Source organism: Macadamia integrifolia, chromosome 7 (assembly GCF_013358625.1).
Source record: "Macadamia integrifolia cultivar HAES 741 chromosome 7, SCU_Mint_v3, whole genome shotgun sequence".
Classification (NCBI taxonomy): Eukaryota; Viridiplantae; Streptophyta; class Magnoliopsida; order Proteales; family Proteaceae; genus Macadamia; species Macadamia integrifolia.
In genome coordinates this window covers 34,884,826-34,903,156 of record NC_056563.1, presented here as the reverse complement: position 1 = coordinate 34,903,156, position 18,331 = coordinate 34,884,826, and the positions used below count along the sequence as shown (strand labels likewise).

The 18,331-nt window shown below is 37.5% G+C and overlaps 1 protein-coding gene across 1 annotated transcript in view; it reads left to right on the top strand.

The window, feature by feature from the left end:
• Positions 1-464: 464 nt before the first annotated feature.
• Positions 465-18,331, top strand: part of LOC122084009 — a 26,149-nt gene continuing 8,282 nt past the window's right edge. The window contains exons 1-7 of the mRNA XM_042651987.1: positions 465-692; positions 1,007-1,165; positions 3,001-3,252; positions 3,385-3,504; positions 10,942-11,022; positions 17,086-17,181; positions 17,812-17,907. Coding sequence (XP_042507921.1) covers positions 630-692; positions 1,007-1,165; positions 3,001-3,252; positions 3,385-3,504; positions 10,942-11,022; positions 17,086-17,181; positions 17,812-17,907 — 867 coding nt within the window. The 5' untranslated portion in view covers positions 465-629. The remainder of the gene's footprint in view (positions 693-1,006; positions 1,166-3,000; positions 3,253-3,384; positions 3,505-10,941; positions 11,023-17,085; positions 17,182-17,811; positions 17,908-18,331) is intronic.

Here is an 18,331-nt window from a genome sequence, read left to right as displayed (position 1 = left end):
TGGTGATGTATTTTTTTCTTAAATTTTTGATATATATATATTTAAAAATAAGAAACACGAGTTGCCTCAGTAGGTTTGATGAGGTTGGATGAATGTGAAAAACCGTCTACAACCGTTGTATTGGTATAATGAGCATCGGGTGGTTAAAAATCATTTGAGATGCATGTTCAAATGCTTTTAGCCATGTATATATATATAAAAAAAAATGAGTTGCCTCAGTAATAGGTTTGATCAGGTTGAATGAATATGAAAAATCGTCTGCAACTGTTGTATTAGTACAATGAGCATCGAGTGGCTAAAAATCATTTGGGATGCATGTTCAGATAGTTTTAGCGATGCTCACCGCACTCACCCCTAGCTGCAGAGGATATGGATTTGATTGAACGAGTCGAGTAATAAACGGGATTGGATGATATGCATCGGCGGATTCATATAAGAATCGGGATCGATTAAGTCGGCAAAGACCGATTCGATCCCCGATTCATTTTCTTTGTTTTTTGAAACCCTGTTGTTACATCTACATTTTAGTACAATTTTTAGTATATTGATACGGAGTTCGGACGCGAACAAAAGCCTCTGCTGTCGACCAGGGTCCTTAGAGGCGGAGAAACAGACCGAAGCGACGAGAGATGAGGAAACGAGACTTAGCCATTCTGCTACTTTCATCCTTCGCCATATTCTTCTCTCTTCAGGTCTTTGGTAACTTCTGCATTTCTTCTTTTTTTCTACTTCAATCACAAGTGTTGTTCATCTTAGTGACGATTGCTACGTTCCATAACCCTAAAAGACTAGATCACTATGGATTTGGATTCCCCTTTGTTTGGTTTGATCTTATGGAGCAGAAATGTGAATTGCGGTTATATATCAGTCATTCCCTTCCTTTTTTCCATTCGATCTCCTTGATGATTCTTATGCTGTCAATTGAAATCACAACTTCAGCGAATGTTTTTGATAGAAGCTGATTCTAATATCTCACGCCTTTTGGGGTTTTGTGCGTTTGTTTCAGCATGAAGGAGACTTCTCCTTCAAGGAGGCTTGGGTTCATCTTTCCGATGATTACCCTATCAAGTATGAAGCTGAGCGTCTACCACCTCCAGTTGTTGCTGACCTTAATGGCGACGGAAGGAGTGAAATTCTCGTGGCAACTCACGATGCCAAAATTCAGGTAATTTCTTGCACTAAATTATGTCGTGGGCTCTATAAAATTTAGTAGCAGTTTATATTTCTGTGGTCGGCTGTCATAACTCCGCCCAGTTGAGATGTTATATGTGATAAACTGACGATGCTTGTTTGTTCTTTCATTCCGAAGCAAAATATTGTGGTTCTCTTTGTACTGGTCTTTTCTTATTTATTTATTTTTTTTGGGTGGGTGGGGGTGGGGAGAAGGTTACTCAGAATTGGTAGCGGATCAGCCTGCAATTCTGATATGAATTGCATCAGAATCGGCCGGAAATGGCTGAAATGTTATAAAACAGAATCAGGAAGAAAAAACATAGATTTTTTATCCAAAAATCTTTTAGATCTAGCTATTAAAGAAGTAATTTTGATTGATCTTTTTCACTTTTAGCAACTTAAAGGAGAAAATGGCCAAAAAGAGAGATATGTTTGCATTCAAGGCCGATCCGGAACAAGGTTTTGAGAATGGGGCATTATAGGAATCGGGTTCGTTTGATTCTGTTTCGAATTGACTAATTCTAATAAAAGTTTGTAAACCATGGTTGGGGGGTTGGAGAGGATAGGAGAGGAGTTTTTGTGCTTATGCACGTTGTGGAAGTTTGTTGGCAGTAATACCCAAAAAATCGATAGTATAGAACTTATCTCAATGGTTTAATGCTTGAAATGAAAGTAACCGTTTACTGTAGGAGAGCTTTATACACGAATGAAAATCACAAACACTCGGTGGGCCTGGGTCATGCCACTGGTCACACTACTTAAGATCGTACTTGCCCCCTTATGATGCAGTATGGGTTCTTGTGGATCGAACTCCAAGGTGAAACAACCCTTTAGGCTTTCTAGTAGTTGTTGCACTCATTGGGGCCACTTCAAGACGTACTTGGGTTGTGCTCAATAACAAGAAGAATGGAACTTAGAAAAACTTTTAAAATAGTAAAACAAGAGGCAAAAGAGAGAGAGAAAATTAGAATGTTAACTTTGAAGTTTGAAATGTCCTAAACGTCCTATATTCACATAGGAGAGATATCCCTTGGAAACACCTATCCAAGAGGGCCCAAAAGATGTGTTTCTTGGAGAGAGAAGACACAAAAAACTAGCAGTTACCGATGTCCAATGCATTTTGAATGGCGCGTAATGAAAGATGGATGACATTGGTAATGCATTGTATGACACTCATCCAACATCGGTAAAAGCCCGACTTAGAACATACTCTGGCCAACGTTCAATCAACATAAATCGAGGTAACAAGTCCATCTGCTGGCAAAAAGGAACCATACACACCAAACCCTTGCCTCACGACACCAAGTACCAGTTTGTCTTGGCGTGTGTGTGTGTGTGAATTAAACCCCAAACCCCTTGGAGACAGGGGAGCATAGTGAGCATTTCTATGATGGAACCTTACCCTTGTAGTTCCCATTGTGTTATGTGAACCTTACTCTGCTCTTTTCATTACCAGTGTGGGACTGAAGAGTTCCATTTACTTTGCTCTACTAGAAACAACATTGGGGAGGCCGTGGATTCAAAACTTGTGGGAGACACCCTCCCCCCCAAAAAAAATAAAATAAAATTGTAAATGCATTTTATATAATAAAGTTTTTGTCTCATCCCATAAAATGATGTATGAATTATGTTTACTGTCTCATTTTGTAAAAAACAACACGTCCCCACTTGCATTTTGTAATATATATTTCAAGAATATCTAAGTAGTGTAAAAACTCTAGCTGAAAATTGTCTTTATGCCCCTCCTCATCAAACTGCAGTGTTTACTTTGATTGTTATTTTATCTGCAAGGGAACTCAAAGTCTCAAACATTGATGGTGTCTTTAGGTGTTGGAACCACATGCTAGGAATGTGGATGAAGGATTCAGGGAAGCACGATTACGAGCAGAGATTTCTTTATTGCCTGACAAGATTCGTGTTTCATCAGGGAGGCGTGCAGTAGCCATGGCCACTGGAGTTATTGATCGTACTTATAGATCTGGAGAGGCACAGAAACAGGTCCTAGTTGTTGTCACATCGGGGTGGTCAGTGATGTGTTTTGATCATAACCTCAAGAAGCTATGGGAGGATAATTTGCAGGTGCCTTGGAGTTAAATTTTTTTTCTTTTAAATAAACAAAAGATGAGTTATACATCTTGTTGGAAAGTTCTGCATGGCTGCAGTCACTTCTAAGTTTATTAGAACTACTTATTCTTATGTAGTTTTTTGCAGGAGGATTTTCCGCATGGTGCTCACCATAGGGAGATTTCAATTTCTATAACCAACTATACTTTGAAGCATGGAGATGCAGGATTAGTTATTGTTGGAGGCAGGATGGAAATGCAGCCACATGTATGTATCTCAAATTCTCAAATGTCTTGCAGGAGTTTTCAGCCACAATGAGCATAACCATATTCTTTGTCAGAAGTGTTGTTTACATAATGTTAAAGATAACCAACTAAAATGTGTTCCTGAAAAATTTGACGTCTCCAATTGTTTCTCAAGTTCAAGTTCTAGTGATGGAGAATGGTTATGTAAACCATAATGATTAAAATTAAAAGGGGGAAAATCCATCTATGAGTAGATAAGTTTCATTCATGCACAGAATGTGTGATACATCTTTTCATAAAAAGGGTTAATATTTGACCAATTATTTGATTTTTACTTACCTTGATTATTGATTCTTAACATAGTTTGCCCTTTTTGTCTAGTGGTGGATTTTTTTTCTCTTGTAATCTCTTATAATTGAGCTCCTTACCGTATTAAACATGTTGATTGCAAGTCCAAACACCTTTTCCACTTATGTTTTTAATTTGTCACTGATGAGTTCTACGGCTTTTTGATTTATAGTTTTGAGCCTAGCCTATGTCATTATTTTTATTATTATCTTGCAAGTGCAGGAGTTGCTTCTTATTCTCTCATTACTACAAGGTTGGCTAATTATCACATATTGTCTTATTCTCCTTATTCCAAGGAGACAAGTGATTTGTTCTAGTTAACCTGTCTCCATGTAATATCCCTCCTTTGGTGCTTTACATTTTTTATAGTTCTTTTGGGTGCTAAAAGCGGCTTTGTACCCATTAGCCTTTTGCCCAAGGTTCGAAGTTTCGGTTTTAAGCTAGGTTTTGACCTGGCTCGAAACCAAAATATTTCACGAAACTGCGAAATTTCAACCGGGTTTCAAGTTTCAACTGTTGGTTTCAAGGCTAAACGGCCAAATTAGGTCTCAAAACTTTTGAGAAACCCTATTTTAGGCTCTCTAAACATATTGCAAGCATGGATTGTAAAATAAATCCATAGTAGTAGTTTGGTTATGGATTGTAGATTGGTAGCGCATACTGTTTGCTGCTGTATACACAAAATTCTGTACTAGAACGAACACACATGATTCAATTAAAACAACTAAAATATGCATTAACAATGAATAAACATAAAATAAGAATCCATTCATAAATATCAAATATTGAAGTGTGGAAAACCCTAGGAGTGTGTGGGGTTGTTTGGATAACCAAGTTGTTTAACAGGATTATGAACACTAGGAAGATGCCAGATGATTGGAGGCAAGGATTAAAGTGTCGGTATCGGTCGCCGTATCGGTCAGTCAAAATTAAGATACGTATCGGAGGGTATCGTATCGTATTGGAGATACGCTAAGATACGCTAAAGATACGCACATAAATGGGTAGGGAACACATTTTTATACACTTTTGCATAAAAAAACAGTTAAAAAAAGTTATATATAACATGTAGAATGCATAAATACTTAAGTGGAGGGTATCGTATTGATAGACAAATATATTGAGTTGAAAATGTTCAAAATGATGAGGGTATGGTATTGATAGACAAATATATTTTTTTGAGAAAAATCAAAAATTTCCATGGAAGTTGTAGAACACTTGTTTTTACATAACATATAAAAAATCTAAACATTTTTAATCATTGAGCATGAGTAGATCTAAGAAAGTTGAAATAAATTGAAACCCTCATTTTCTCTTGAAAAAAGTTTGTAAATCCTTATAAATCCAATGATTTCATGTAATAATGATGCACAAAATGTGATTCTAAGTATGATGAACTAGGGGTGTCAATTCGTGGCCCGAACCGACTAAACCGATCGGGCCGACCGTTTATAGACCGGTCCAGCCCGGACCGTTTATTAAACGTGTCGGGCTTGAGCCCGGCCCGTTTATAAACGGTCGGTCTTGGTTTTGCTACTTGGACCGTCGGGCGCCCGACCGAGACCGACCGTTTAACACCCGATCGAGACCGGCCTATTGTGCACTGGCCTAGCCCGACCCTTTAATGATTGTAGAATACCTATTTTACCCCTCAAATTAGAAAGTAAAAACTAAAAAGTAAAAACATGTTCATATTTTAAATAATGGTTATATTTGGTATCATTTATTAATTTATTGTCATTTTTTTGGGTTTGCATGAGTGGGTCGGAATATAAGAGCACATTTTAAAGAGGGTCCGTTTAAAAACCAGTTAAAACCCGTTTAACATTAAACATGTCCGTAGCCCAATTAAGGCCCGACTAAAGCCCGATTAAGGTGGCTCGATTATAGCCCGAGGCCGACCGACCGAATATAAAGTGTACCATGCCCTCAATAACTAAGCCCGATTAGTTAAATGGGCGGACACGGTGTAGCCTTTGAAAGTCTTTAAGCCCGATTAAGCCCGATCGAAACTGAACCGACCTGACCGGTTGACACCCCTATGATGAACCTTAGATTTGTAAAAAAACTTGAAAATCTAAGGTTAAAATTGAAAAAAGTGAGTAAAGATTCAAGAACTTACTATTCAAAATTTTTCAACTTTCAAGTTCAAGGTTCTTCTTGGACTATGTTTTTCTCCTTCTTTGAACCATTCACTTCGACAATGTTTCTTTCAATCTACCATTTGAGTCTCCAAAAAGGTGTGTGAATCAAAGGGGAAGAAAGAAGAGAAATATAAAAAACTATTGGTGAGAGTTTGAAGTGTTTGTTTCAAACAATAAAAGACACATTCACGGGAATTTTCATATTTTCAGTCGATACGTACCGATACGGTACCGATACAGTACGATACGGCTCGATAATGCACGATACGGTCGATACATACCGATACGTACCGATACTCTCAGGAATTTCCAGATTTTCAAAAGTTCGTATCATAGAGTATCGTACGTATCGGTACCGATACGGTACGGTACGGTACGATACGCACGATACAGCGATACGTAAAAGGGGGCCCAAAATTCCCCGTAGCGTATCGGTATGTATCGTGCCGATGCCTACCGATACGGCACGATACGCACCGATACTTAAAACCATGATTGGAGGAGAAACATTGTAGTCCCAGCCTACAAGAATGAAGGGGATATCTAGAACTACAATAACTATAGAAGCATAAAACTGATGAGTCATACTATGAAACAATGGGAAAAGGTTATTGAAGCCCGCCTGAGAAGAAAAACTGAGAACTCGGAGAACCAATTTGGATTTATGCTAGGTAGATCCATGACCAAGGCTATCTACCTATTGAGGAGGCTCATGGAAAATTATAGAGCCCACAAGAAGGATCTCCACATGGTTTTTATCGACATAGAATAAGCATATGACAGAGTCCCTAGAGATTTACCTGGCATGTCCTAGTAAAGAGAGATGTGTCTAGTACTTATGCGAATATAATTAAGGACATGTATGAGGGTGTGGTGACTAGTGTGAGATCTGTAGGAGGTCAAGGCAAAGAATTCCCAATTACAATTGGGTCACATCAAGGATCGGCCTTATGCCCCTATTATTTGCACTTATCGTGGATGAGTTAAGCAAGAGCATTCTAGATGAGGTTCCCTGGTGTATGCTCTTTGCGGATGACATCGTTTTAGTGGATGAGACTAAAGCAGAGATTAATGCTAAGTTGGAGCTGTGGAGGTCTATTGGAAACAAGAGGCTTTAAAATTAGCAGATCGTAGCCACTCTATAATGGATAATGAAATGGTGAAATTTGAGGAGAGATTATTTCAATGTGACTATTTTAGATATATAGGGTCAGCCATAAATAAAGAATGTGACATGGAGGATGATGATTCATAGAGAATTAAAGTGGGATGGATGAAGTGGAGAGGTGCGTATGGAGTGTTGTATGATCGACGTATCCCTTTAAAGCTTAAGGGAAAATTCTATAGGGCCGTTGTGCAACCAACTATGATGTATGGGGCGGAGTGCTAGGCTGTTAAGAAGTGTCATATAGAGAAGCTACGTGTAGCTAAGATGAGGATGTTAAGATGGATGTGCGATAAAACTAAGAATGATAAAGTAAGGAATGAGCATATTAGAGATGATTTGAGAGTTGCACCGATCAACGACAAGCTTTGCGAATGTCATTTGAGGTGGTATGACCATGTTCAAAGGAGGTCTGAGGATGCCCCAATAAGGAGGAGTGATCTTATTCAGATTGGGGGAGCTAAAAGAGCTAGGGCAGGCCCTAAATGACCATAGAAGAAGTGGTGAGGAATGACATGCATAGTCTCGATCTTGTCCTAAGTATGACCTTGGATAGAGCCAAGGTTCAAGGTATTGGGTTTCGACCCTTGGGGAGACCTGAATTTTGGTTGAATTTTGGGAAATTTTGATGAAACCAGGGAATTTTTCCCGGCTGTATGGAATTTTTTGGTTTCGACCCCCAAAAAGTGTTTTTTTTGCCTATTTTTTGTGTACGTCTTATTTTAAATATTTCTAACACATTCACATAAAGAGTTTCATGGAAAAAAAACCTAAAGTCATACTTGTGGGGTGAACCAAAGTTTGGTAATGTACGTTGAGTCGTTGGCTGAAACTATTCTACATAAGTACATAGTCTACATAATATGTAGTGACTGTAGTCTGCAATTTACATAAGTACATAATACATAATGTAAAGGATCCAAAATAAATAATAATATTACATAATTGTGAGTTACCTCTCAAGACTCAACACTCAAGACTCAAAAGTCAATTTCAAGTGGAGTGTCTAGGCGGTTCCAATCCACGAGTTGCATACCACTGCAGATTAATGTAGGACTATATTTGACAACCAAACCAGACCCAATATTGCAGGAACTTATAAACCAAAGAACAACCATAATTACCCAAATAAATCAAGCACAGTATGGTAGTAAAAACACAGATAACAGAATATGACACTTGCAATCGATTTCAACAACTCAGAAATTCTGAAACAGAATAACAACCAAGGGTTTAGGGGTTGAACTCATCAACTAACAAGCATAAACAGTGACGTATATGATCAGCAACCAGTAACAACACACAGTACCAAGAGAATCAGAATTCTGGCCAGGAAACAGAATTGGCCAGAATAGGAGACTTTCCAGATTTCACAATCGGCTGGTCTGATTATGCTCAGATTAGTATTGAGCCTCCTTCTAGATGAGACTATCACTCGATCCAAAATTCAAGGCCATCAGATGGCTGCAACTCTGAGAACAGAGAAGGGCGACATGATGGAAATCTGAAATTCTAAACCCAGAATTTGGAAAAAAAAAAAACCAACAGATCTCTTACCTGAATCGAAGGGCCTTGTAGGTAAACTTGAGAATAAGAAGAAGAAAACTTGAAGAAGAAAAAGAACACTTGAAAGGAACCTCTTGGGCTTCACGCCGCAAAGAGTCACCAGATCAAACACCAGTCCATCACTTTGATCACACACAAAGCACACTCATAAGAGCAAATAGCAACATAGCTTTTTTTTCATTCATAAAATCATTCTAGGCTTTTAGAAGCCTCCTCTTCTTTATTTATAATGTTAAGGGGGGAGGGAATTACAAAATAGAAGGTTCCTCAAAAAGGAAACCAAATATTCTCCTAATACAATAGTTACTAAAAACTGAAATTAGAAACTAGTTGAAAAATGAAACTAACTACTAATGACTTGACTCAATTAATAACTTGACTCCTAAAGAAACAAATATAACTCAAATCAAGCCCAACTAAAAAGGAAACTAATGAAAATGGAAACTAACTAGTAATCCCGTATTCAAGCTTAGACCCCCCCTTTTAGACCCATAAAAGTGGTCTATTACACTCAAAACACATGAGATCAAAGGCCTAACATATATGGAACCCAACCTTAGGCTTATTCCTAATAAAACAAGTCTATTTTGGTAATTAATCTGCATCACAGATGTTATATCCATTCCTCTGAATGCACCACATATGAGTCCCATAACATATTTTGGTCCAAGCTTCCTTCCTTAGGTAGATTTTGCAAGGTCCAAGCTTAGATTGATGTTTTTTGGGCACAAAGGGGAAATCTTGAGTGTTTTCTCAAGTTTCCCACTTCACAGAGAAGAAAATATGGGGAGATGGTCGAAATTTTGAAAAGAGAACAGTTAATTTCCCATTTAAGCATGTTTTATAAGGGCTGGTTCCACCCAAAGGGTCGAACCCATTGGATCAGTCGAAATTTCCCACATTTTGGTCGAAACCTGTGATTTTATAAAGTCACAGACTCATAGGCTATATGGTATCAGGGTCATGGGATACCGTTGAAATGTGGAAAATTTCGACGGTATCAATTGAGTTCTTGAACCATGGATAGAGCCTAATAGAGGGCAAGGATCCATGTAACCAACGTAGCTAAGATTTTCCTGTCTTGTTGGGTTGTGCCTCTTTCCTCTTATTCTCATCTTTCTATTCTCACCCTTCTTTTCTCTTCTCTCTTCTCTTATCTTGGCGTCTCTGTTGTTTTTACTTTTTTTTCCTATTGTGTTTTGATTGGATCCATGTAACAAACCCCATTAAGTTGGGATCAAGGCTGAGATTGTTGTTGTTGTTTTTTATACGTGGTTCATTACAAAGATATGAAAGTGACTTGGCCAAAAATCACAAAAACTAAGGTATTCTAAAAAGTTTCCCTCTTTGGTGTCAAAACTAGCAAAATAAATATTGAAACCCGAAACTGCAAAATTTTGGTCGAAACCATGCATTTTATATAAATGGTTTGACCATAATGATACCAAAACCCGAAACATGGTTGAAAGTTCGACTGAAACTTGTTAAGACTTAGGTATCGCACCTAATTTCGTTTCGATCTTTGTAGAGAAATTGAAATTTTTTTGTCTTTTCGACCAAAGTTTCAAACATTGCTTTTGCTTTGCATAGAGGCTTCTTGCACATCAAGGTCTTTCCACCTATATTTGTCTATGTTACTCGTACAAAAAGCCAAAATACAGTTGGTCCACTCCACATAGAAAATGTCATCTTTATTTTTTGCATCCCCATACTGATGAGTAAGGAGTTGGGTTGGTCTTAGGAATGAACAGGTGCCATTTGTTTTTCTTAGAGCAAGGATCAAATTGTTTATAGTGCAAACGAGTTTTGGCAAGATGTGGAAGCTATTACTTTTGAAGTTCAAACTTTAAAGTGCCCCCTGGATTTTTTTTTTCCTTAAGAAGGCAGTGAATAGTGTCTGTACTATTGCTCAGGATTCAGTCATTCTCTTTTTCTTATGGTACTTGGTTATATGCCATGTTACCGCACTTGATGTGATACTAACTAGATTATATGCGTTGTTCCTGAACTGTGTGGCAAAATCATTGTGTATTACTGTCAAAACTTTATTACAACTAGCATTAGCTCATTGATTTTTCAACAATAAGATTCTGTAGTATGCCACATTGATATAGTGGAACTGTGAGTTCTGCTTCACTTGAATGCCTTTCTATTTGTAAGTTTATAGCTTATATGTTACTCAGAATTTGCTCATCTCCGAGGCACTCACAAATATAGAACTTTCCAAATCTTCTAGCTTTACATGGATCCTTTCGAAGAAATTGGAATGGCAGAGAGAAATGCTGAACAACACAGAAGAAGTGCTAATGAAAAGGAGGTATGCTAAATTTGTTGTTTAAGCATGTTAAATTTTGTGATTTAATTTTCTCTTCCAAAGTAAGTCCTTTGTAGGACATAGACAATTGGACATTGATCACTTTGGGTTGTAGTACTTGCTGTAAGTTCCATTGCTATAAGTTTTGTTTCTGTGACGTGTTTCTCTTTAAGTAGAAGTAAAAATTGTATTAGAAATAACTACGTGTGACGCCATTGTTTTAAAAAATAATCTTGCTACAAATTTGGTATGGAGAATTCTCCTTTAGATGCTCAAGTTTTGTGGACATGATGTCCGTGTCCCTATTATCTCTTGTCGGCCCACATGTTCCCATGTGGAGATATAAAGCATGGGAGTTTTGTTGAAAACTAAACTTCAGCAGCAAGTGTATCACCTTGGTAATGCAAGCAAGGTTTAAAGCATTGTATGATATCGGAGGTACACAAGATACGGTAGGGATACACAAAGAAATGGTCAAGATACACATGAAAATATACTTTTGCATAAAAAACAGTATAAAGAAGCAAATATATAGCATGTATCATGCATAAACTCTTAAGATGGAGAATACAGTATTGAGAGATAAGTGCATTCAATTGAAATTGTTATAAAAGATGAGGTTTCTGACATGTAGTAATAGTAATAGCTTGCCGAACGTAGGCATAATATTGACCCCAATCGAAATATCTATAATGTCTCTCCCGCTCATAGTACAATCTTGTGTGCTGGTCTGGAGTGGTTAATGCTGGTAAAGTATCACGTTGTGGTTGTGCCTGATTGTATCTAAAGCTTCGATACTCTTTGATTTGAACTTGTACAATGATCCAAAGTTAGTTTTTTCACGACCCTTAATATTTGTTTTTCACTCTATATTGAAAGCCCTAAGTGAATCTAGGGAAAGAAAGAGGAAGAAGGGAGGTTTGGGGAGTCTTTGTTTGGGCTAGTCAGCTAGAAGCTGGGTTTTGTGTTTTTTTCACTACTGAGTTGACAAAATGAGGCATGTGTGTCTTTCAATAGACGTATACCTTGTATTGATATGTATTGCAATGTATCACACCGTATTGGCAGTGTCTCACATTGTATCATCCAATACGGTGCGATACACATGTTTAAAAAAAAGATACATATCCTCTTATTTTTTATTGCAGGTTGTTGATACATGCGGTTGGATACTTTAAATCATGGATGCAAGGGTAAGAGTTTAAAATGGTGAGCCATATAGTTGAGGTAGGACCTCAAATTTGACACATGGCTAATCTGTTGAGTGTTTACCCATTCAATAGTTCTGTGCTCAGCCCTCCACATGGCCAAAAATGGTGGGCTGTCAAGAAAACATATCTTGATGTACATTATTGATGGTGGTCGTATGAATTCTGAATTCAACTTCTATCAAATGTGTCTGATATTTTGAATTGTGATCATAGTTGTCAAGATGTTACCTAGGTGCCACCTAGGTGTCCTGGCACTTTATTGGGTCCAAGATGACAGCACTTGTTGACACTTCATGACTTTCGTTGGTTTATGTGTGTTTTTTTTTTTTTTTTTTTAATGCATATACTTATATTATATCTTATCATTTGTTTATTATATGTTGGTTTTCTCATGTTATGTCATTACTAGCATAATTATATCAAATTGCATTGATATAGATTTTTATATTACATATAAGCATAATTATATAAAATATCATTGCTATATTACATATAGTCATATATTGCACGCCTAGGTGGGTGCCTTGTTGCTTAGGCGCCCTTCCACGCCTTGGGTTGCCTAGTTCCCGTGACAACTATGATTGTGATGAAACTGAAGCAGCTCGAATACCTTAGCTTCTTTATACTAGTTGTATTAGACTTTCGGCTTCTTTGTACTAGTTTATGCAATTGAACTGCATTATCCTCTGCTTGAGTTGAAATTGGTATTCAGAAATGGCTATATTTAATCAATGTTTATGTATTTCAGTTATGCTTCTTTTCCTTTTTTTTGTTGCTGGTGGTGTATTATCAGCATCAACAGTTACAATTTTAGTGAGTCGAGTAAATTTCATTAAAGAGAAAGGGAATAAAATGAAAGTTTTATTAACTAAATATTTCTATGTAGGTTTAATTTGGTTTCAAATATGAGAACTCCAATTCAAAGAATTGGAATTCTTGAAATATAATTGTGCACGAGTCTGGATGACCATATATCCTAGGGGGATGCTTCTGTGCTACTTGAATAATCTTGTTGGTGGTGATGGGTTGGGGTCAGGGTCACAATCAGGAGTTACAACTGAGCTCACAACCTGATCCTATCCATTTATTTATTGGTCATGATATATGGCAAAAATGCTTACACAGGAAAATAAATATATGGTGTGACCATTACTGAAATGCTGTCAAGTCTTACCATCTTTTCTGCTCCTCATTGTATGCTGTCAGTGACTTAATTTTGTGGTAAAATGAATAATTTTCTGTAAATTTTTATTTTGGCATGGAAAATACTATTCAAGTCTCTGAAGTCTAAAGGGGCAGATGAGCAAAATGACTAGCATTAAATGGGTAGTTTGGTAGTTGTTGTTTTGATAGAAACAGCCCCTTTGTCCACTGGAAGTCTGGAACAGAACACCCTTTTCTGTCTTCCTCACTTTTCCCTCCCCTCAATTATCATCTTTCATTAGTGATGATAGGATGCCAACAATCAACTTCTGCATTGACAGTGATAAATCTCTTTCTCAGTAGCCAACACTGATCTCTCCTAGTGGGTTGCCGTCCATGAAAAGAAAGTGATCTTAGTTGGCATTCCCTTGGCCCCAACCTTTATGAATGGAAAGCTAGAGTTATCACTTCTTTGACAAAACTTGTAACAGTATCACTGGTCAAGGTCCATGATCTGTTGTCTTGGACTTTTTGATCAAGCTTATCTTGCTGTGTATGCTCTCCTTTTGAAATTTATTTTCCACTCTCCTCCATTCACAGCCAGTCTGAAGTAAACTGCCACCATAACTTCTTTATTTAGCACAACTCGAAACGTGTGAGGAATAGAAAACCCAAGGGGTTGTTTCTTGCCAGATGTCTTGCCAAAAAATCACATCTCTCCCATTCCCAACCTTCAGTTGCAATAGCAATTTATCGTGTCCAATCTCACCGTTGAAGAAGACGACGCTGCCCCTTCTCACGCTAAGGTTGACAATGATCACCACTCCAACTCAGATTCATCAATATTCCCAATTCCAACTATCAATTCAAAATTCAAACTGTGGCTTATAGAAATACTACAAATTTGTTGTCTAGCTGATGTAGATGCACACCCATTGACCAATGCAAACCCATATGGGTATCCAGACAGAGATGAGGCCGATCCATATTTGGTTACTTGGTCTAGTAGGATTTTAGTAAATCTTATTTATTTGGGAATATTATGTAATCTTTTATTTTAAGTAGGATACATAGGGAGATATTAGTTTCTTAATTTATTTCAGTTTCTTAGATTGAGTTAGTTTCTTAGTTTCGTTTTGAACTAGTTTCCTTTTAGGATTTGTTTCCATGTTGGAGTCTTTTATTTGCCTATTTAATATGCTTGTAACTGATAGAGTAATTACAGAATAAAATGATGAATTGAGTTTTGAGTGTTGAGAAGGGGGGGAAAGAAGAATCACACATACACAACCCTCAGGCTCTCAACACTCAAAACTCAATTCATCATTCTATTATTTAATTACTCTATTAGTTACAAGCATATTAAATAGGCAAATAAAAGACTCCAACATGGAAACAAATCCTAAAAGGAAACTAATTCAAAACGAAACTAGGAAATTAACTCAATCTAAGAAATTGAAATAAATTAAGAAACTAATATAGTAATATCTCCCTATGGATCCTACTTAAAATAAAATATTACATAATATTCCCAAATAAATAAGATTTACTAAAACCCTACTAGACCAAGTAACCAAATATGGATCAGCCTCATCTCCGTCTAGATACCTAGATGGTTTGGATCGGTCCATGGGTGTGCATCTACATCACTAGCTCATTTGCCTTGTTGAGGACCTTTCACATTGCTACACAGTACACAGATTAATACTTATAGTCTTGAAATGATCAAATTAAGTTAGCTAATCTCATTGTAGTACTCTGTCTGTTCTGGCTAACAATCTGACTGGTTGTAAGTTCTCTCACTTTCCGACTACTTGCTTGTGTATGTGATGTAGATAAGTCACTTTGGCTTATTTTATTGCAAATAAGCCTTGGGTTGTGTTATGTATGTGTTGGGCCTATGATCCCATGGGTTTTCTTTGAAATGAACCACTTTTATAGGCCTAAAATATGGGTAGAAGGTAGGAAAACGGAATTTTATTCATTAGTTTAATTAGTTATTTAATTCAATAAAGGCCCATTAGGCCATTAGTTGGTTGTAAAGTCCTATATGGACTATTAGTTAGTTAGTCCTACTCCATGTTGGAGTCATAAAGTCAAGTCCTAGTCCTATTTTGAATTCCTAGTTGTAGTAGGAGTGTCTAGTCCTATTGAGAAACCAGCTCCTAGTTGTAGTAGGAGTGTCTAGTCTTGTTGGGAAACTAGCTCCTAGTATTAGTATGATTGTAAACTTCCCTTCTATAAATAGAGAGGCATATGTACCATTATTGGACAGATTTGAATGAAAGAAAGTTTGTAACTAAATGCTTAGAGCAGCTGAGATAGCTATCGGTGAGAAGCCCAGGCTGAGATGGCCACTTCCTTTATTCTCTTTCACCCTTCTCAATCCCCCATCTGTTTTCTTCTTTTTTTTTTATTTTTTTTTATTTTATTTGCTGTAACATTCAAGAGGTATAGTTCAAATTTTGATAAAATTCTCCAGAAATCAGAACCGATCAGCAATCCTAGTGGGAATAGGAGAGAGATCGATCTCCTCTCTTTCTCTTTTCAGTACTCTGTTCAGCCAGGTTTTCAATCAGGGTGTTCCAGACCTCATAAGGGTCCTATGATCCTTACCTAGTCACTGTTGGAAGCATTCAGCTGTTGTTCTTGAAGGTTCTTCTCAGTTTTCTCTCCTAGGTCAGAAAATCAAGAAAGCTTGTAACTTCACAACCGGCCCTTAGAATCCTCTCAACTTTGGGGTTTTTGTATCTTCCCTAGGGACTATTTACGCCCAAGAGTGCAACTCAATCGGATTCTTATAGCCCTGGCCGCACCTCTCTCTCTCTAGCTTTATAACAGGCCTTTCTCTCTCCTATCGGGTTGGGTTTTGGGCTGGTTTTGCTCTTGTATGGGTATTGTATCCTTGGGGGTTTATTTGATGGTCTTATTTTTTTGTTTCCTCGTCCTATTTGTCTTGTTTGGGGTTATAAACTGCTAGGGTAGGTTCTTATAATCTACTCCTGCATTAGTATGGCCTCTGTCTCTCTTTCTCTCTCTCTCTATATATATATATCAGAAGTTCAGAACCAGGTAACTGTATCTGTGGCCTGAGGGGAATGAATGCATACACATAATGCCATGAGATTATCTTCATTATGTTTGCACTTTGCAATATTGTATGTAATGGTGTTTCTAGTCACCTTGGGGATTAGGTTTAGAAAACCCAGGGAAATCCAGAATCCGCAGGGATAGGAATCAGAACTAGAACCAGGGAAGAACACCATGCTGAGAGGATTAAGTGCCATGGATAGCCTCTTCCAAACTGGGGGGGCTTGGATTGGGGACAGTGAGCTTGGAAGGAGTGATCCATCCCAAAAGCCAGGTTCCAGAATTGATTGAGAGATTAACCAGTCAGGTCTGCCAGAGCCAACTTGATTTCTCCATTGTTTGAGGAACATGCGATTCTCCATCTTTAACTACTAAATCATGACTTTCTTTTATTGCCATTCTCTGTTCTTTAAAGGTAGAATTGTTATTTTTTGATGTAACGAGCTCTGGTGTTTATACCTCTGTTATATTCTTACCCTGCAAATGCTGAGACATCTTGTACTGAGTACATGAACTTTGCTTGCAATGTTAGGTTTGTTTTGCCTACACCATTAAGTATTCATCTTGTTCGATTTACCAGTTTTTCATTTTTTATCATCTCTGTGTTTTTTAACCTTCATAGGCTGTTGAGAACTCTGGGACAGTGGATCTACGTCATTTTGCATTTTATGCATATGCTGGTCGCTCTGGTGTACTCCGGTGGAGTAGAAAGAATGAGGTAACTATTTTCCTTATTCGATCGTTTATTATGTTTTCAAATTTTCTGGCACTTTTTATATTCCTTCACCACAAAGATTACAGTGCTTTCACTGGAGAGATCTGTTCATGAAGTGGAGATTGTTTTTTTGGACAGTTGTACAAGAACAGGTGAACACTTATGGAGAGTGTTAACCATTTAGTGAATATTGGTAAAAGTTTATGCTATTATCTTTCTCATGGATGAAATTGCTTAGTTGCTGGTTGTCATGAATGTGTATGTCAACCATAGTTGTCAAGTTGTGTTGCCTAGGCATCCACATGCCTTTGTTGCCCTGCGTCGAAGCCCCCTCCAACGCCTTGAAAACTATGATATCAACAGATTGCTACCAATGTTTCATAATGATCATCTTCATTTTTGGAGTATTTGATCAATGAGCCTGTGATTTGGGTAATGTCAGAATTCTTTCCGGTATTTATTTCATAAATGGTACTTTGAGACTCCTGGAGTTTGATCATCTTCTTGGATATCTCTATTCATGTTTTGCTTTGTTATCATCATGTATGGAGTATTTGATCCATGAAGTGGTGCTTTGATACTCCTCAAGTGGGGTGTAAAAATTGTTTCTAATGTCTATTTGTCTTCTTTCAGAATATTCAGACCCAGTCCACAGACGCATCACAGTTGATCCCACAGCATAACTACAAGCTTGATGTTCATGCTTTAAACAGTCGTCATCCTGGAGAGGTATGCTTTCTAGACTTTTTGGTCTTCGACTCCTGATTAGTTCCTTGTGCATCCTGTGACCACTAATCTTGGAAAGAAAATTTATGTTTATGATCAATTGACCTCATGTGTTCCATTTTGAGTGACTTTTTGATGCTTAATTGCTGAATTTCGTAAGCGAATTTGCCAAGGCTTGGGCCTATAATGGTAGCCTTCTGGGTCTGCCATAGCTTGATCCTTGGTTCCTTGACAAATTCATTGCCAAAGCAGGAAAAGAAGAAAATCTGCACTGATTGAACATGTCTGGAATGCCATTCATGCTCTCCATCAAGCAATTACCATGTTTTAGAAATTGCCTTCTAATCAATACATTCAATCAGAGTTGGGAGGAAACCAACATATATAGAACAAAAGAAAGAAGAAAAGGCATACCCAGTGCACAAGG